The 21488-nt window shown below is 44.5% G+C and overlaps 1 protein-coding gene across 1 annotated transcript; it reads left to right on the plus strand.

The window, feature by feature from the left end:
* The first annotated feature begins 9544 nt into the window (after positions 1 to 9544).
* Positions 9545 to 9860, plus strand: LOC144679320 (ATP synthase F(1) complex subunit epsilon, mitochondrial-like). Its single transcript, XM_078539693.1, has one exon. The coding sequence runs from the start codon at positions 9560 to 9562 to the stop codon at positions 9713 to 9715; it is 156 nt and encodes a 51-aa protein (XP_078395819.1). The 5' UTR covers positions 9545 to 9559; the 3' UTR covers positions 9716 to 9860.
* Positions 9861 to 21488: the final 11628 nt, after the last annotated feature.

The raw sequence follows: 21488 nt of genomic DNA on the forward strand, positions 1-21488 counted from the left end.
TCTCTGATGGAGCTCTGTGCCTTCCCACTCACTCCCTTTGCTACAATTCTCAACACAACCTTTAATGCATGGACAATCAGACTAATTGAAAGAAAGTCAGAACTTAGGCATGCCTCTGGCTTGTTTGTTGTGGTGATCATTATTCTCTGCATGAAGTCCTCTGATCATGACCCTGATAAGTAAATACCTTTGCACGGCTTAGTAATCATTGATGTTAAGTTCTGTTCCATGTTTTAATAAACTCTGCAGGTATTTCATATATTCAAGCTGCTTTTCCAATTTTTAATCAAAAGCAAATGCATTTATTATGCAAAAGGGAAGGGGATTCATTGTGCTCGGAATAAGGAGCGAAAACAACAGCAGTAGGGAGTGAGCAAGTTGTTTTATTAACAAACCCTGATGAAATAAGAAATAAATGGGAGGAACATAATGACGAACTATATGCAAAATGAAAAACCTGAAATGATTAAGCTGGAAGAGGATAGTAACGTTGACATTGATTTCACTGGGCCAGGAATACAAGAGAGGGAGATAAGAGCAGCAATAAATGAGATAAAATGGAAAAAAAAAGGTTGGAATGAAGGAACTGCCTGCAGAGGTTACTTAAAAATATGTGGAGTTTTATATCATAATAAGAAATTTGACACTCCATAAATATAAAATTAGCTTTTCAGGGCCAGTGGAGTTGTTTAGCAATAATTATGAAGTTAGTGTGGCATTAAAAAAACTAATTGCACATCACTCATGTTATGGCACAGCCGATGGTAAATGCTGAGTTGTTCAAATCCCAAAGGGAAACTTGAAACAACTGCCAGAACTTGTTTTGCAATTTGTATAAATTTCAAGATCCATGCCTTGAATTCAGTAATAATAAGACCACCAAGTCCTACAGGATTTTACAAAACTAGATTAAACATTTATTAAGAAGAGAAATGATTTTAAGATCATACATAGATCTACAAATTACTATTATGATAACTTCTAAATCCCCTAATCAATCTAACTCCCATTTAGACTTTCATTTAATGCACATAGGTTTTAAAAGACACAGGCAAAGTGACATAATACCCTGAACAAGTCAAATTCAAAGTGAGTTTCCTTAACTTTAGTTCTTTGAAAGCAACAGCTTGAGGCGTAGATGCTGAAGACTTTTTATACTTGTTAGATCTTTAAAATGCCTACCCTTAAACACAGCATTTGCTCCTCTATACATACTTTCCGCTTTGAATGCAAAGTCCCATTGTTTCACTATGGATGGAATTTTCCCAAATTTGCACTAGGTGCGGTACCGGGCGGGTTAAACGATGTTTTACCGACTGGCCGTGATGCCGGGTTTTCAGGCTGTATCGTCCCAAACCCACCTCATTATTTATGTACTCCCAGGAATGTGCCTTTTCCATGGTGAGCGGGCTCTCTTTCGCCCGCCCGCCATTACCCTGCCACTGCAGCACATCCAGCGCCATATTTAAAGTCCAACTGCAAGCACACATCTCAGTGCTTCCAGCTCACCATGGCTGCATGGAAGACATGCCCCTGAAACTGAAGAAGACGGCAGCCTCCAGGTTCAGCGACGCATCTCTCAAGCGACCTTTGGATGCCGTGGAGGCCCACCAGGATGTCCTCCACCCCCGCTCTGGCTGATGAATGGGCAGCAACAGCAGTAACCCGGCTTGGAAGGAGATGGCAGCAGTGGTCAATGTCAATGCCCTGCAAAGGAGGACAGGCACCCAGTGCCGCAAGAGGATGAATGATCTCTTCCGTCCGCCAGGGTAAGTCACTCTTCTCACCATTCAACTCACACACTCACAAACTCATCACACATCCACAGGGCCCTCACTGCTGGTTCAAGGGATATCACCATTCACTCTTTCACACTTAGCACCCACACATTGTCCTCATCACATCCATAGGACCACTCACCACCCACACAGGCCAGGCATACTTGTCACCTGACCTGGCAGGAATCCTGCTTACACTTTCTCCATCTCTATCCATGCAGGACAAGCTGGCACACAACAAGAGAGAGAGGCCGCAGGCTGGTGGAGGAATGCCCGACATCAAGGTCCTCACGGACTTTGAAAACAGAACCATCCAGCTGGCTGGTGAAGATCTGGACTGGTCCTGTGCTGAAGGTAAGATCAGCGCTGCTCTCCCAAGGGAGGATCCAGCAGTGCAACATCCATCAGACAACAATGCTGTGAGTGATGTGTCCTCTTTCACAGGCCACTGCCATGCACTAATTATCTCCCCTTGCTTTCTCTGGCACATCTGCCAAACAGCCGACAGAGTCCATGACCCAGGGCCTCCAATCAAGCCCTGAAGAAACCTCTGAAGAGGAATCTGGAGGCGCCCTCCCTGAAGTCCCGTCACAGCGCTCACCCACACCCTCCACCAGCGCAGAGACAAGCCCTTTGGTGGGACCTAACTTTACAGTAGCCCCAGGATCACCATCTGGTGAGCACATCGCATTGTCTGATCCACAGCAGGCAGCAGCAGGGACTTCCCAGGTGTCTGGCACTGTGAGGATGCTGGAGGCCAGAACGTTGCTGGGTCCGAGTCAGACGACGAGCCTCTGGACTCAGTCATGTCACAGTTGCTGGAATGTAAAAACAAGCTCGGGAACATCAGGAAGGGATGTCCGCTGCACTCCTCAGATTGCAAGGCACGATGGAGGAGTCCATCCGTCTTCAGGCTGAGGTGATAGCACTGGCATTGAAACGTACTGAGGGCAGTTGCCAAAGAGACCTTGGTCCAGAACCTCACTCTTGCACTGCTGCGCGGGCTTAACTCCATCACTGATGCCATAGTTGGCCTCCAACAGCGTATATGCGAGAGGGGTGCCAAGCAGCTCAATCTCACTCCAGTTATCCCTGCTCCTCAGGGAGTCAGCCTGGGAGGGAGGGGGATCAGCAGGTGCACACTCCAGGCCCCATCCAGGTGACTCCATGAGTGACCGGCCCATCCGACTCCCCTCTTCCTATGACCCCAGCAGCTCCAGCTCCACAGGCCAAGGAGGATGCCACTGCCACACAGCAGGACGCTGAAAGCAGGTCAGGGCCCTCCACATCCCAGCTCTCCAGAAGACGTCCACCAAGATCATCACAGACAGGCTGCCATAGTCAGCAGGCTGCCTCCACCTCCACTGTGGATGGCTAGGGAGCACCAAGACGTAGTGGCAGGGTTAGGGCAGTTAAGGATAATTAGTTGCTGAGCCTGGGCATGGGTGTTAATCACTTGTACATACTGTTCACTATTGTCAATAAACTCCCAAGAATGTCTCCCTGCCCATGGCCCATTGTTCTGATGAGCAGTGTTCATGTCACTCAGATGTGAAACCTTTCTGCACAAGATAAAGGCAGGTGTATCAGTCCAGGACCTCTTCCCTGTGCTCTGTGCAGCCTTTAGACCAAAGTGATAGTCCAGCCTCACATTCCCTGGAGACATTACTGATGCTGGCACCTCGGCGGTGCTGGTCATTGTTGCCAGAATATAGTGGACAGGCGTGGCAGAGTTCTCTCATTCTCTCTGTGTGCTCTCAGCAACTTTATGAAAGGGCTTCAGCATCTGTGACCACTAATGCTGTGCTCCAGCTCCTGAAGGGCTAAGGTGCTGAAGGTGGACAAAACATCAGATATTCATGGCTGTATCTCTATGAATGTATGTCATCATCATCTTCCTGCAATCAAGCGACAATTAGGGCCTCCACCGTGTCTCCATGACAGGAGCATTCTCACAGAGGGTACTCACGCTGCCATAAGCCAGAATGGAGTCAAACGTTCACAAATGCGATGTGAGGAGCTATGGGGTCACCTCACTAAATTTCGTTATCACCCTCCACAAATCTGGCAGCTATGAGGGCCTTCCGAGCGCACCTGCCTCATCTAGCCAGTGCGAGGGCCTCATCCCCATTATCGTCACCTCCGAGGACATCCTCAGCCTCATCCCTGTCAGTGTTCTCCTCATTGGAGGAGACGTGCAGCTCCTCCATCTCCTCCTCAGCCAGCTCGTCACCCCATTCGAGCGCCAGGTTGTAAAGGGCACAGCAGATGACAAGATGCATGACACCCTCTGCGGACTGTATTGCAGGGCTCCTCCAGACCAGTCAGGCAACGGAACCTCATCTTCAGCATCCCCATGGTCTGCTCCACCAAGTTATGAGCTGCTGCATAAGCCTCATTATAGCGTCGTTCTACTACAGTCTGAGGCCGCCGCACAGGTGTCATCAGCCACGGCCACCCTTGTCCCCTGAGGAGCCATCTCTACAGCCTCTGTGGACCCTGGAAGACTCCAGTGACTGACTGAGGATGTAGGCATCCCTGGAAACCATGCGCACACCTGCAGGATACATTTCTGGTGGCCACATACCAGCTGCACATTGCGGCTGATGTAGTCTACCATCTGTTGCGATGGAGATCCGAGCACCACATGAATGCAGTCAATTGTACCCTGCACATGTGGGAAACCCAGGATCTGGGCGAATCCAAATCTCTTGCATTCTGGCTGTCCTGGTCCCTGGCAAAATGCACAAAGTTGTGTGCCCTCATGAAGATGACATCCGTAACTTCATGGTTGCATTTGTGGGTGGAGGCTTGAGGGATCCCATAGAGGTCACCTGTGGACTCCTGAAAGGAGCCACTGGCAAATAAATTGAGCGCCGTGGTCACTTTCACAGCCACTGGCACTGGATGCCCTCCCTGTCCCCGTGGCACCAAATCCTGCAGTAAATCAATGATCTGAGCAATTAGGTTTCTAGCCATCCGCAGTCTTTGACGACAATGGTTCTCGGGCATCTGCAGGAATGAAAGGCGGGTGGCTATAGACCCTGGGTGTCACTAGGCGCCAACCAGTGACGGCTTGCTGTGGCTCTTTGGTGGGTGCCCCAGCCGCCTCTTCTTCCTGAGGTTGGTGTTCTGCAGAACTTGGTGGCAATTTAATGCCTCTGCACTGCTTGAGTGGACAGATAAGCTAGGAGCCAGAACCTACTCATATCAATGTGGCTGAACCTGCACTATCTCAGTTGCAGAGGAATGGTCACTTTCTACAGGTTTCCCGAATGTGCGGCCGCTTCCCTCGCCCACCCTGCCCCCCTACCATGAATGCTTTCACGTGATATTCAACGGCAGGGCTGCCCTTGTCCCCCGCCACCAGTTGCCTCAGAGGCAGGGCTGACCTTACACCCCCCCACTACCAGTCGCTTCTACGGCAAGACTGCACTTGTCCCCGCTTCCCCTTACCCTCAAAAGTCACCTCAGAGGCAGTGTTGCACTTCCCCGATCCCTTTCCCGCCACTAGTCGGGCAGGGCGGCATGTAACCCCGACCCGCTGGCACCCCTGAAGCCTGCAAAGCAACAGGTGACCCTAGCAAGTTCTTCAGAACATCCAGTTCACCCAAAATGCAGGCTACCAAGTGCACGTCTCCTCTGTGCTATTGTGAAACACATCGGTATGCTTTCCCTCCGACATGGATGGATGATCCAGTGGGGATGCAAGGGCTTGGCGGCTGGCCTGATAATGATATGCTGATGTATTACAATGAGGTTCCCGATGACCGATTGTGGGAAACATAGCCCGCCGTCAACGGGCTGAGTGGCTAATTGCGACCTGCATTCCCGCCATTGTGAAACTGATCATGTCATATTGTCTGCTCACTCCACCTATCACACCTGCCATCAGCGGTCATGGAAAATTCTGCCCTATGCCTTTGGACTTTATCTGTCTGATAATAAAAATCTCTCATAGTACTAAGTTTTACCAATAATCTTTGGGAAAAATAAACACACTGATTCGAAACTTCATCTGACTCGATGTAATATTTCACTCCATCTTTTGAAAACAATCTAGTCTGGTTTATTTAAAAATGCAAACATACTTTTACACCTTACATTCTTACTTCCCCCATGTGTACCATTACCATGCTTACATCAAAGCCTTCAGACTAGCTGCCTTTAATCCAGTTAAGTCACAAACACACACACACACAGACACACAGGCACATACAGACACACAGGCACATACAGACACACAGGCACATACAGACACACAGGCACATACAGACACAGATACCACTATTTTACAATAAATTCCAATAATATTATTATATCTTCCTGACACTCAACAAGGAGTAACTTTTTTAAGGGCACAACAGCGAGGTGAACAGTATAGAACTGGAACCTTCGGTCAATTCATTGGCTGGTTAGGGATTGTACTCCTTGGCGGGGGTGGGGGATCGGACTTCAAAACTCCACCTTCTGGAGAAGCATAGGATCACTTGCAGCAACTTTTTGATTTTCATATTATTCTGTGCATTATGTCAATATTTCTGTCAGTGTCAATGGAGTAATGATAGTGAACGCTGATAGTTTCATCACCTTTACCACTGCAAAGTTCCAGACCAATATCAACCTTACCCTACACCATCTGGTATAAATAATATTCTGTTACCACCAGACTCTTAGCCACTTAAACTGCAATTCAACCCCAGTATTAAGAGCTAACACCATACTGACTTCCACCAGCACCATCTCCTCCTGGTGACACTTCTTGTCTTTCTTCGTCATCCTGCATCATTCACGAATGAGACACTTGGTCACCTCAGACTCCATCATTATCCTTTCCCTACTCCAAAGCCCACATTTACACCTCAACATCCCAACCAAACACCTTTCAAAGTTACTTCTTCCAACCTCACACCTCTATAATTGATATAACCATTGTCATAGAACACTTTCAGTAGCTGCTATTTATATATTGTTCAAAACATTGTGAAATCTTATCCATTCTTGTTACTGTACTTACTTTATTTTGACTAACCTAACTTATTAATAATTTTTTATGATTATGTGAGTTATTTGGTAAATCAATAAATTAATCACAACTAACATTCTCACAAAGTGGCATTAGTTATTTGCTCTCCGTACAAGTAGTACAGTTAAAAAAACTGCCACTGATTCATTAACATAAATAATAAAACATTCTCTCAATTCATTAGCTTATAACATCACCAATCTTATTATACACCCATCCATTTTGTCAACCAGCAACTCCACAGGAGGTTCAAATACATTAAATAAAAACATCCTCAAAATTTTCTTAAGGATAGCAAAAAAAATACTTGCATAAGTAGAATCGTTGGTGTGAATGCATTTGAAGTTTTTTTTAATTTTGATCTATAGTACCAGCCCCAGATAATTGTTATATAATACTCTGTTCTTAGCAAGTATTTAACATCTTGCTGAATTTTTAACACCAATAACCTCATGAATAGCAAAGAAACACATATTCTGAAGCATACCTGTGCACCAAAGATTTCTCAAAAGAAATATATAGCTGTGTGAGATATATGGTGGGGTTGGGTTACTCATGAGATTCAAAGCTGTAGTTGTTATCTGCTACACCAGGATATGACATTTAAGTTACAAGTGTCACAACTACAGACCAATTTACAAGAAGAATCTAATTTCTCATTTTGACATTAGATTGGTCTCAGCTGTCAGTAAATGTTAAAAGTCATTTGTGAAAGACTCTGCTATTTATAATCAAGGCCAACCTTGACTATACAAGGTTAACTAGCACTCAGAATAAGGGCCCTGTGGCAGGACTGATTACTGTGGGAAAGCGCCAGCCTTCAATGTAGTTATCTAGGGTAGATGAATGTCCTTAATTCAGATTTATTGATAGTAAATATTATTTGTATTTATTTTAAAGCAACAGGATTTAAAAATAAATTGAAACACAATTGAATGTGACTATTATAGCTTGTTACTGAGTAATTGACCATTATTTTAAAACATAATTTAATAGGTTGATGTCTTTGCTATATCTTATTTCATTTAGAAGTTATATTGAGTAGAATGCTTAATCAGAGAGAATAACTAGTTAGGCATATATTTTGAATCAAATTTTGTATTTTTATTTGTAATTCTTATTGTGATTGTCTGAAGATGTCTATGGTAATATTCCATAAATTTGGCTTCTCCCCTTATAATATTCAGTAATTGTTTTTAGATTCTATCCAGAAAGCAAAAGAGTTACTGCTATGTAATATGTTTGAATAATATAGCACTCAATGGTCATCAGATAAAATGGGCCTGGATTTCCTCAATCCACCCCATTATGATTAGGTTAGAACTGCCTCTTGCTTCACAACCCACCATAAATTGCTTCTCTTACCTTTATGCCACTATCAGCACCTTCTTTATCCTTTAACACTACTGGTAACACTCCCTTTTTCCTGTGTCCAAGACATCATTGTCAATCTCTCCTGAGTTCCCACCTATCCCTGTCCTTCTATCTTGCTCCACCCTCTCCATCCCCCCTTTAATAGTATACAATCCATCACATTTCTACTTCTCTTTGGCTCTGATGAAGAGTCATACGGACTTGAAATGTTAGCTCTGTTTCTCTCTCCACAGATGCTGCCAGACTTGCTGAGTTTTTTCAGCATTTCCTGTTTTTGTTCCATCATAAACTGGGTCAGATGTCTGCAGGTGAACCCCCAACAAGATCCCAACTGCAAAAGGGAGCATGTCACCATCATCCAGGCAAATGCAAGTGCTGCAGCATAACCACCACAGTCGAGCAGTGAAAGGGTACTTGCCAGCCTGCTCTGTTTGGGCAGGGAAGGAAAATTAATTATGGTAGGGTTGCAGTGATAGGCCTCCCCTCCCTGGTATTCCACAGGATAAGGGGTGGGTGAAAATTCTGAAGCATAGACAATGCAATACTCTGGCTCAGGGAAAGAGCAGGAGGCAGCAGTCAGTGATGTAATCATAAAGGAGGTCAGGGAGGCAGGGTCAGATAGGCTTGTAAAAAAGAATGTTTAACATATCCTCCAAGAAGATAAGCAGAGCTCGCACTCATGGAGTGACAGCTTTTAATCGAAGATCACCAGTGGGATGAAAGGAGAAATTGTTCAACAAAGTGAAAATCAGCCAGGATTACCACTCCCAGATTTTACACGCCAAATTGCTTGTAGTCTTTGGATGTTTGACATCAGTTGAAACCTAGGGTCATGTTCCGTTGTGGTGATCTCCATAGTCAGGTAACTTGCTGATACTGTGAAGACTTACAGATGAATTTGTTTGCATCAATCAAATGACTGTGCCCATCAAAAGAATCAATGCTTTCAGGAAAGAGAAAAAAGTGAGGGATTTGGAGTGAAAATCAAAATAGAAGTCTGTAGAAAACCAAATTTTTGTAATGTTTGTGAGAATTTGCAAATGTAATCTTTGGAGACAGCGATCAATTAATCCCCCATTTACACTGAAACAGATTACAAGTGAAATGAGTGTTGATGAGCACGTACAGCCCAAATCCTGCTACTCTCAACATTGTAATTACAGAACAATTATGTTGCCTTTGATTGTGTGCACCTAAAAAAAGAAGTGGGAGGTGTCAGCTGTGGCTCAGTTCATAGCACCCTCGCCTTTGAATCAGAGGGTTGTGGGTTCATGTCCCACTCCCGGAAACCAAGAACTGTGATTGTACTCCAACGAGTTGCAATCTGTGACTGTTGATAACTCGAAAGAGTTTCAATGTTAAAAAAAGAAGCGAAGTGAAGATGGTGGCGTTCTGGAGGCAAGCCGGCCTGAGCTACATTCAGTACTCTCGAATCTGTGCACAAGCGGTGAGGGCTTCCCTAAAGCCCCAGTACCAAGCAGAGGCAAAGAAAACGGCAGATGTAAATGTTAAAGTCAGCAAGCTGAAAGAGACCTGAGCAGCTTCCACAGACTTGAGCTTTTGAATACGAGAACACTTTGACCCATCATCCTGAAAGATGGAATTGCAAATCCACTTGAAGGCTGTGTCTGCAAAACTGACCAAATGCTAATTAAAAATATAGATCTTATTTAAAAAAAAAAGACTATCAGTAGGAGATCTTAATGGCAATCCTGGAGAGTTTAATTGACCGTCCACCTGAATCTCCAGATATGCTTTTACAATCATAAGAGTAAATATTAATATACTTAGACTCTTTTGTCCTTAAATATCAATTTCCATATAAATTAACTGATTAATCAATTACTAAGTACCAACAGTTTACTTACAACTGTTTACTTACAGGCTCTGTGGCATTGTTAATAAACTGACAATATTAAATTGAATTTTGATTTGTCTTATTTTTCTACATGCTAAAGCATATTTTTTCAAGTAGACGAAAAGAATTCTTACATTTGTCAATAATATATTACAATCTTTTTAATATACCAATCATTTTATTATGCAGTCTTGTATGGCTGATTATCTGCACAGAACTATGATTGGATTCACTACACTGCAAATATGCCGAGCTCTTCACTCAGAATGTTAACATTAGAATTTTAACTGTGACCTTCTCCTGATTTGACTCAGTGTTGTTCAAAATGGTAAAATGCAATCGGGGACAAAACTGAGAATGAACATAAGGTAGCTCCTATTTTAAGTAATTACTTCCTTCAAGTATTCACAAGAGAAGACATGAGTTACAAGTGTCTCTACCTACCCCCAAAAAAGAGATAACCATCGTGAAATCAATAATTTTGTTATAAATGAGAAGGAGGTCCAATATGAGTTAAAAGGGCTCAAAAGAAAAAGTTTACCAGGGATAAATAGACTGGAGTTTTCCACCCCATTGACGTCGAGTGTCATGGTGTGCGTAAATGGACAATATGGCAAGAAGGCGAAAAATTGGTTTTACGCCATCGTGAAACCAGTTTGCGATCGTCCACTCAGCCCGTCAATGGCAGCCCGCCTTTCCCACCGCCGGGCATCAGGAATGCCATTTTAATACATTTGCACCTAATTATAAGCCCTGCTTGCCAGAATCATCCCCCCACGCTGGGTCACCCAGGCACGTCAACGTGATTGCTTGCCAACATATTTCATAACTGTAGATAAGCGATGTGCACCTGGCAAGCTGCACTTCACTTTGAACTTTGAGGTTTGTTTGCCTTCCTTGTTTCGGTCAGCACTTGTGGTCATTCACACCAGACTTCGCTGGCAGCACTGCATCACTTTTAGATGGGGCTCATGGGAAGGCCTCTACCTGCCAGGCCAACCATAAGGCCGGGGTGGCTTTTCAATGGCTGTTGGGCTAGGGCTTGTTTGGGGAAGGGGGGGAAGTGGCCTCAGGCAAGGGAAGAGGCTGTAGGTCGAGGGCTCGGAAATGGGGGTATCCCAGGGCGTGTGTGGCACATGTTGATCTGTGCAAGTAGCCTCAAGATGGTGAGGGCTGAGGAAGCAGTCTCCAGAGGAGATGGGCCAAATGGAGATGTGAGGGTGTGTGTGAGACAGTGAGTACTGATGACCCTTGAGCTGGCAGTGAATGAGATGCCAGTGAATGTGTGATGGCCTTGTGAGTGTGTGAGTTTAGAGTGATGAGATGGTTGCCTTACCCTGGCAGCATAGGTGAGATCATTCATCCATTTTCTTGTGTGCAGCATTGGCACTGGCCACCTCTGCTACCGCATCCCAAACCGGAGTGGTAAGACTGATGGGCCTCCTGTGGGCAGGGCAGAGGTAGAGGACATGGCGGCCCAGGGATGTGTCACTGAATTGGGGGGGCTGCAGTCTTTTTGGCACCGCGGTTTCATGCTGGCGAGCCAATTAAGGCCCGCCAAGCATGAAAGGTGACTGGTGAACCTGCGAGCAGGGGTGGGTGGGGGCGGGGCATGATGTCTGCTGGGTCCAATGGCGACCCGGCGGCCGATTCAAAACCAGCCAAGGCAGCCCCTGGAAGGCTGCCGCAGAAGGATGCTGAAGTCTCCATGGATGTTATTGCGGTTGGACATGGCAGGCAGGAGGGCAGGTCGGCAGGACAGTCGGCCCCACATTTCCCGGATGAGTGCCTCACAACCCTCCTGGAGGAGGGCTCAGGTTGGCGTGCGAGTTACCTGTCATCTCTGCGGGCTCCTCTCAGGGCGCTCCAGATGACGGCAGCAGCTCCTTCACCCCTTTGCCAGTGACCGTGGCATCTGATGAGGCTGCGGTGACTGGGGAGATGCCAGCCATGGCACTGGCCACTCCCTCCCAGGTGGGGCCAGCATACGCTCCACGGGCCAGAGGACGACCACCAAGGTCATCAAGGCCAACAAGACAGCAGAGTGAGCAGGCTGTCTCCAATGCCGGTGCCAGCGAGGGGGGAGCACCCAGACGTAGCACCCGCAAATGTAAATGTAAACCACCTGAAGCACAAGACAGACTTAACATGGGTGATATTTTGTTCCCCCATTTTGCTTTCAATCTTTTCATGGTGTGATTAAAAACACCGGTTAATGATTATTTCAGCTATGTTTCACATTCACAATTAAATGAGATGTTATTTTGTGCTATTGGCTTCTGGATGCTTCACTTGTTCTGTAGGTGCAGGGAAGGCCTTTATGTAATGATGGACGTGTGTCTCCTGAAACTTTATTACAAAGGCACAGAGTGTATGTTGTTGGCCAAGGAAATGTTCCTGTCAGGGATTGAGTATGGAGCCTGCAGCCCTTGCATGTGGTGGTGGTTCTTATTTGGTAGGCTAGCTGAAGGAGCATTGGATCAAAGCATCCCAGGTGACCCTGTCTCCCTGGAGGTTACCCAGGTCAGCGTCCATGCCCTCAGCGTTCTCCTTGCCATGCTCGTCCTCGGACTCACGACTGGATTCATCATCTGTTGCCTGTGCCTCCACTGCGTGTCCCCTTTCCAGCGCCAGATTGTGTAGAGCGCAGTGACACACGATCTGGGGGTATTACAGTGCTCCTCCTGAACAGTCCAGTCTTCAGAAACGCATCTGGAGAGGACCTATGGTTCTCTCTACCACCGCCCCTGTGGAGGTGTGGCTCCTGTTGTACCGCTGTTCGGCCTCTGTTCTTGGATGGCAGAGATGCGTCATGAGCCACCTTTTGAGGGGATGGCCCTTGTCACCCAGCAGCCATCCATCCAGTCAGGCTGGAGCACTGAAGAGCCTCGGCACCTGGGAGTGTCTTAGGGTGTAAGCATCATAGGAGCTGCCTGGGTACCTTGTACAGACTTACAGAATCTGCATCCTGTGATCACACACTGTCTGCATGTTCATGGAGTGGAAGCCCTTCCTGTTGACGAAGGCACCGGGCTCACCTGCTGGCGCCTTGATGGCCACATGTGTACAGTCTATAGCACCCTGGATGTGGGGGAACCCAACAATCGCTGCGAAGCCTCTGGCTCGCTCCGCTTGGCTGGCCTCGTCTGTACTGTAATGAATGAAAGTCAATGCATGCCCAAACAGAGTGTCTGTCACCAGCTTGACACAAATGCGGACAGCTGCTTGTGAGACTCCACACAGATCCCTCAACGAGCTCTGGAAAGAGCCGGAGGCATAGAAGTTGAGAGCCACTGTAACCTTCAGCGCCACTGGCATGGGGTGTCCACCCACACAGTTGGAGCTGATCTCAGGCCCGATCCTCTGACAGATGGAGGTCATTGTCTCCCTTGAGAGATGGAGCCTCCTTCGGCATTGCACCTCAGACATATTGATGTAGCTGCTTCGCCGCCTGTAAACCCTGGCAGCAGGATAGTGACGTCTTCTGCAGCCCCTTCCATCTCGGACTTCCTGTTGGCCTTGGCTCGCCTTGTGCTTGCACCTTTCCTCCCACAGGTCGTTCCCGTGGAAGTTTCATTGGGGCACCTGGCCTCCTCTCCCTTCTGCCCCTCTCTTCCTCAGAGGAGGAGGCGCCTCCAGCGGAGTCCACAATCCCCATTACCAGGGTTATGGAAGGCTGTCTGATACCTGGAAGGGCCCACACTGTCTGAATCCTCTAGGGGCCTGAAAGACAACAATGAGTCCTGAAATGAAGCATAGAAACGTTTAGAATGCAGCTCTGAAGCGAGCTAAAGCTGTCCAGTTCACAGAAGCAACCAGCAGCAAGTTATATCCAAAACTCCTCACTACTCACATTGGCAATGCCACTGACCCTTCTTATCCCGCCCGCGGATGAACTTTTGCTAATTGTCTGCCCGTTTTGCCCGTGCGACGGCCGAAAAATCACATGGGCTATGTAAAGTCAGAGACAATTGATGTGTCAAGAGCCTTAACTGGCCTCTTAATTAATGGCAGGCGCGCCTCCATCTCCATTGCGTGCCCGTCTAGCAAAATATCGCGAGAGTGCACGTTGACGTTGGCATGCTCAGCCGACGTCATCGCATGCTATTTCACGTTCGAGCGGGTCGGGCGCATGTGCGCCCGCCAAGTGAAAAATTCTGCCCTATGAGTAGGCAAACAGCCTAACAAACATATGAGGGTATGTCATAATTCCATATGCTTTGATTCCCTAGTGGAAAGCAACATGTAGCCTGCATAAATTAAGACACCAATCGCTGAGAAGTTTCTTCACCAGGCTACACAACAGAGAGTGCTTCAAGTAAGCCATCTTCATGATGCTTATACATACACTGATAAAGATCCTCAGCAGCAAGATTAGCAAGCTATCAGACAAACTGCTAAGAAAAGGGGCAACTGAAAAAAACAGCCCCTGATAATAGTTATAAACAACACACAGTGATCAATGTGAAAGATTACATCAATAAGACAGAGTATCATATACAAAGGGGACTGCATTATAGTCCCTGAAACTAGAATGCATTATTCCAATATAGAAAATGTAACTTGTTTCAGTGGTTTTCTTTTATGATGAAAAACATTAGAGGCTGATCCTCCTCTTGTTTAGCTTCTTTTTCACTGATCATCAGGACATTAGGGGCATATCCCCATGTGCTGGATCTGCATGAATATCCTGGAGTAACATAAATGGCAATGATGTATTAATGTCTCCTGTATCAATTTCCAGTGATTGTGTCTGGCATTGGTTGAAAAGAAAACTACTCAGGGAAACTGGCTATCAGAGCTTGTGGGAAACACTTTCAGATCAAAGTCAAGTTTAAAGCAAAAATAAATTAAATTGTATTAAATGTCAATTGTCAACCTTTCACATTTAATTCATTTTACCCTTCACGAGCTGTTAAACACCAATAAATGATTTCCAGACCAGTCGCAAAATTCCTAATCAAGTTGAATGCCCTGCTAAAAGAGAACATTGATTCCTGAGGGTTGCTGTGCATAGCAGACCTCAGAACAATATGAAAGCCCATGTACCCAAATATATGGAATATATTGATTGATTATTTTTGGTTTGCTCGCAGTTCTCCTCTGGCCCTGCTCATGTTACGTTAGAGAGTATGCCATTTCATTAAGACAGACATACCATCTGTCCTGCTGCTAAGCACAGAATCATGCCAGGTTTGCACTAAGTACAGTAGCGGGCATGAAAAAAGACATTTTACCAGTCGGCCTCATGAATTATGCAGCCACAGGAACCAGGCTGCCTTGCTGGCAGGCGACCTCTACATTGCCTGCCAAGCCATTACTTCACCATTTCCTCACTCTCAGTGTCGTATCTGTACTTTAGCCGCGCACACGGTTCTCCATACTTGCAGCCCAGGACTGCTCCAGTGAAAGCCAAGAGGACTTCAGTGACCCGTCACTGGAATGCCTTTTGGAGGCCCACCATGATGATCTCCACCCCAGCTCTGGCCACAGGAGGTCCAGCAATCTCACCACTCTGGCTTTGGATGTAGTGACAATGGTGATCAGGGCCAACGCTGCACAGAAGAGATTGGCCATCCAGTGCAGAATGAGATGGATGAGCTCATCCGTGTCCCCAGGGTAAGGCAGCCATCTCATCACTCTAAACTCACATACTCACAAGGCCATCACACATTCACTGGCATATCAGTCACTGCCGGCTCAAGAGACATCACCACTCACTCTCTCACACACACCCTCATATCTCCACCTGGCCTCATCTCCTCTGGAGACTGCCTCCTCAGCCCTCACCATCTTGAGGCCGCTTGCGCAGATCAACATGGGCCCTCACACACACCTTGGTATTTCCCCCTTCCCCATTACACCCTTGCCCTGCAGCCTCTTCCTGTGCCTGAGGCCACTTCTCCCCTTCCCCAAGTAAGCCCTCGCCTTGCAGCTGTTGAAAAGTCACCCTTGTCTTACGGCTGGTCTGGCAAATAAAGAAATGCCCGTGAGCCCTCCTAAAAGTGATGCAGTGTTGCCTGTGAAGTCTGGCGCTGATGGCCATGAGTGTTGCCCGAAAATTAGGCAAACAAGCCTCAAAGCCCCAAGCAAAGTGCAGCTTGCCAGGTGCATGTCGCTTATGTAGAGTTGTAAGATACATCGATGTGCCCGGATGATCCAGCGTGGGGGAATGATTCCGGCGAAAGGGGTTTATAATAAGATGCTAAGGCGTTGAAATTAGGTTCTTAATGTGTGGCAGCGGGAAATGTGACTTACCATTGATGGGTGGAGCGGACGATCGCAAACTGGTTTCACAATGGCGTGAAACCAATTTTTGGCCTTCTCGCCATATTGTCCGCATATGCTCATCATGACGCCTGCCGCCAACAGGACCGAATTATTCCGCCCTAAGTTAGGGTTGTGTTTAAAGTGGCATGTTCTAATTGCAATAGATAAAGACAATCTGTTTTATTTATGGAAGAAATAGTGTCTTTAAGAATATTATAAAATTAGCAGGCATTGTATTGTAAACCCGTAGCAGAAGGTTGCATGCTTTTTGTTTCTGCCATTCCTCAGGAAAAAAACATTCTTAGCAGCCACAGAATGAGACAAAACAAAGATGTACACACTCCAGGACTGTTAGCCAGGAATCTTCTGGTGCCTTGTGTAACCTTTTTATGTATACGAGTGTCTGGTAAGGGCTAGCAAATGACCCTCACCATGAAGTAAACTAAAAAGTGACCTCGAGCTAAGTGATTGACAAGGGGGAGGTTTTCATCCTGACATCTTTGGTACCTGCCCTGTATTCATTGGTTAGAAAGGTTCAGACAAATGATTGACATAGGGTAAACTACCAGTCCCCAGAAATTAAATATATTAATGATTGCTTGGAGACAGGGTGCAGTCCTCATCAAATAGTGGTCTCATCAGGCAGCCAACTTGTTCAGATGGAAGATGGAACAGGGAAGATGGAGGAAGACCAAGGGAAGAGTTCCTAACACTTTGGCCAGAGAGCAGAAAGCTGCCATCACAAGCAACTGAGATCAACATACTATGTGCCAACCATCTCTTCAGCCTCTGGGATCACTGAAACACTTTCACCTGTCACAGGTCGTGTTACTTTTCCTGTCTATTTAGCTAATGCATTATATCTAAACTGTTGTTCTTAATAAACTACCTTAAAATTATTTACAAACATGTGACTACCTATCCGAGATGTCTGTCACCCAAATGCAAAACCTTACAGTTAGATCAAAGGATTGGCAAAGGGGCTGATAGCAATTCCTGGCAGCCAATAAAGGTTTTCTACTTTCCTTTTGGGGTTCAGTAGAGCTCCCCTGTGGATTTAGGGCCAATCTGTCTGTTGTTTAAATAGCATGAAGGAGAAAGTCCTGTTAACTTTTATAATGTTAACAACTTTACAGGTCCCAGAAAAAGAGCTTGTATTCATAAGCACTGCCAATCTGCACACAGAGTTCTCTCAGCAAACAACTATTTTGCTCTAACTCAATTAGAATGTGTTTATTTATAGCAATTAGAGCATGCCACTTTAAACACAACCCTGACTTAGCAGCAAAGCAGATGGTGTTATGCTTCTGTCTTAATGAAATGACATATCTTCTAACTTAATATGAGCAGGGCCAGAGGAGAACTGCGAGCAACCCAAAAATAATCAATGGAGTGTCTCGATAAACCAAATATTCCATATATTTGGGTACATGGGCTCTCATATTGTTCTGAGGTCTGCTATGCACCGCAACATTCAGGAATTTATGTTTTCTTTCAGCAGGATATCCAACTTGATTAGGAATTTAGTGCCTGGTCTGGAAATCATATATCGGTGTTTAACAGTTTGTGAAGGGTGAAATGTATTAAATAGGAAAGGTTGACAATTGACATTTAATACGATTTAATTTAATTTTTACTTTGAACTTGACTGTGGCCGAGTGTTGTCATCACATATTACACTAAGTATTGAAAGCTAATTGACTTTGTAAATTATTTGTGACACAAGTAATAAATATTAAATTGGATTTTTCAAGGCTGTTGTGTTTAGAATTGACAGAGATTATTTTACCTTGTACAACCACACCACCATCCACATCATGAATAAATGCATTTGTCAGCAGAAGGGCAAGATACCAGGAAGGCCCGAGGTAAATAATTTTTTTCAAATGATGGTCTTAATGTTATCAAAACCTAACCATTGAAGGAAATTGTTTTTCTCTTGCATAAGACATTAAAATTCAAATTCACTGACGTTTGTTTGCTTGGTTCTGTATTTACTAAGCAAACAGACATTCTCCAAGTGACAACAAAATTCATCAGTTTTTATTTCAGCATTCAGAGGACCTTTTGCAAAGATTCACTCACCCCAAAAAAATCAATACAAGCAAACCAAAAGACATCTGTAGTGCAGACCCCTACTTTTTAAAGACAAAAATCCAGGAGAGAAAAGAGAGCAAACACAAATGAAATCGATTATCTTTGAGAGGAATGAAGAGAAAGAGGAATAATGTTAAATTGTATATGGTCGTCCATTAACTTCAAAACAGTGTATGATTTAAAATATATTTGGCAATCACTTGCCGGGAAGCTCACCACTATTCCTAATGGATTTATTGAGGACACAGAGAGGCTTTCTCATTTCCCTGCCATGGCAATTCTCTGCTGTTTGTGTCACCGGCAGTTGAAGTTTGCCTAGCTAGGGAAATATGCCAGGCTCTCCTCAGCCTCAATGCAATATAGAGGTGCCTCTTCAGAAGGGAGCCAAAGTAAAATGGAATGCTTCTGTTATGATCCCAGCTGCTGTTAATTCTGGGCAAGTCAGGTCCCAGAGTGAAACCTAGCTTGATAAATCCTAACTTTTTTTTTAGAAACAGTGGAGGAAAGTTGTTGAACAAATTCCCAGGAGTCTGCTGATGAACTTTTAATACAAAGAATAGAATATTTATTAAAACAAGAAAAGTGAACTATATTACACCAGACAAAAAGGTTGGAAAGATGTCAATACAAACACAAGAAGTTGATTCAAATTGCCACTATTCCATTACTCCAGCAATACCTTTACAGGCACATAAACCAGTGAAGAGTTACCACTAGCTTGACACAACAGCTTCTCGCTTTGGACTGGCACAGTTGCAAATGGTTTTCTTCCAGTGAATTTCTGGGCATCCACTTTCTGCATCTCACCCAACTCGTATCTGTCCTTAAGACACCTAAAAAACCGCACTCTTAACTCACTGTTTCTTCAACAGAGCAGAGAAACAAGTGAGTTCCCTAAACTTAGTCTTCCAGCAGCAATAAACTTCCACTAAAGTGATCACTTTTTCTGAATCCCGTAACTGATTATTCAGTTAACTACTGTCCCACTAGCCTTGCTATTTTTTGTCGAAGAGCTTCAATTCCCTGTCTTCTCTCTGACACACTCTCTGAACTCTTGTCTTTTCTGTGTCAATGTCAATGGATCACTGTCACTAAGCAACAGTAAAGCTCTTCTACTTGGTGTGTTGTTTCCAGAATCACTGAACTTTCAACCCCTTTTAACTCATCTCTTTAATTTCAGGGACTGCAAGACCTCATTAAAAACGTATAGATACATATAAACAAACCCAAAAGACCTGAAACCTTTTAGGCACAAGTCCATCCAGACACCCAGGCATCAAGGTTCAGAAACAAAATCTAAATCAAACTGAATCCACTTTTACCTTTCTTAACATATATATATTTATATATTCAACTTAAAATTATACAGTGTTCATAACACTTCTAAATCATTTTGGGGCTCAAAGCCACAATTCCATCTTGCAGTTCCAGGTGGGCCCCAGGTGGCGACATATGCAGGTGAGATATATGTTTGTTATAACCAGGTAAACCTTGTGATGCCTGGAGGATCACTCTTGCTCCTCCTAGCTGATAAAAGGACAGATTTTCACATACCTCAGAGGGTCTTTCCATCCTTCCAAACACCTGCCTTCAACTGGTGAGGAACATGGAAGTTTCTCTGCTAAGGCCCAGGTTAACATCAGGGTCCTAGAATGTAGAGGACCGTGGCTGCATTCATTCTTGAGGCTCCTGCCTGTTTTAAGCAGACGATTGAGCCACCCAACTATAATGATATTGCAGCAGGGACAGGGCCATAGGGCATATCATTCCATTTAAAAGTTTCTCTGCAACATTCCTGCTGATGAGAATCAACCCCTACATTTTAGAAGTCCAGCCAACATGTATGCAGGTAAGGAATACTGGGGGAGATGTTCAACTTACTGCTCAGCAGCCACCTATCATAGAAACTGCCTGTGAAAATCAGGCACATTCTATAAACGGCAGACAATCCACAGGAACAGTTTCATACCCAGGCGGTAGATTGAAAATTTGTTCCAATGGTCCAGAACAAGTCAGCTGGCCTTATCATCAGAGGAGGATGATATTCTTCCTCAGAATCCCCATAAAAGTATTTCAGCACTTCCTTGAAGATATCATGAATTAAACTCCTATAATGGCAATAATGTTCAGTTGCACTATGTCATTTTCTTCCTCCAAACCAATTATTTCAGTTGTAGAAAGATGCAAGTCTCATGGCAGGCTGCATTTTACTACCTCTATAGAACAGAGTTGATAAATCCATACTGTTACCAATAACTCTGGTGTAATCAGGATTGCCAATACTCTGTTCTTTTGCTTATCCCATTTATATTAAAAGATTAACATGGAGATCATTGAGCCTATTTAAAGAAAGGAGCAAAGTGTTAAGTAGTTAATATATTTAATTCATCGAATCAAGAAGTAATTTATTTTGGCGAGGTTATATCTTCTTCTTCTCCTAACACATTTACACATCCAAAATATTTTTAAAAACACATGTTGACAAGTTGAAAAAAGGCAGCTTCAGAGTTTATCCAGCACATATTTCGGGTAAGTATCAGATGTACCAAGTTGAGTGTGTCAATAATAATCCAAGATCAAAGAACCAGAAATATCCCAGCCATTGTACAATATTTTATTTCCACTGCATATCACAAAAAGCAAAACTTAAGTAGTAAGCTGAAGAAAGATTGTTTCCTTACTGACAGTGATTATTACCATTTCCAAATAATTGTTCACAAGTTCAGCTAGAGATCCTTCACATGATGTAAGTTCAAATTGATTGGTGTATTCAGTTCTGACAAGAAAATGGTGAAAAGATACAGCATTATGAGTAGATAAAAATAACTAGTATGGTTTTGCTCATATAAGTACATGATGAATTACAATGAATTGGGAGTGATCAGTTTCATATTCATTAAAACAAGCCAGCAACGGTTACCAAACTTCAAAGCAGCAGTGTGTAATTACTTGGAATGAATCTCAGATCATCTAAATTGCAGTTTCAGAATAGAGCTCATCTTAAAAAATATATTATACAGTGTGAAAACACACTGCATCTTATATTTATACGTAAGGAAAGAAAAATAAATGCAAGTCACTGGTG

The sequence above is a fragment of the Cetorhinus maximus genome, chromosome 4, assembly GCF_964194155.1.
Source record: "Cetorhinus maximus chromosome 4, sCetMax3.hap1.1, whole genome shotgun sequence".
In the NCBI taxonomy this organism is placed as follows: Eukaryota; Metazoa; Chordata; class Chondrichthyes; order Lamniformes; family Cetorhinidae; genus Cetorhinus; species Cetorhinus maximus.

Coding starts and splice junctions, on each gene's coding strand:
- LOC144679320 (XM_078539693.1), top strand. CDS start 9,560: ATGGTGGCGTTCTGGAGGCAAGCCGGCCTGAGCTACATTCAGTACTCT.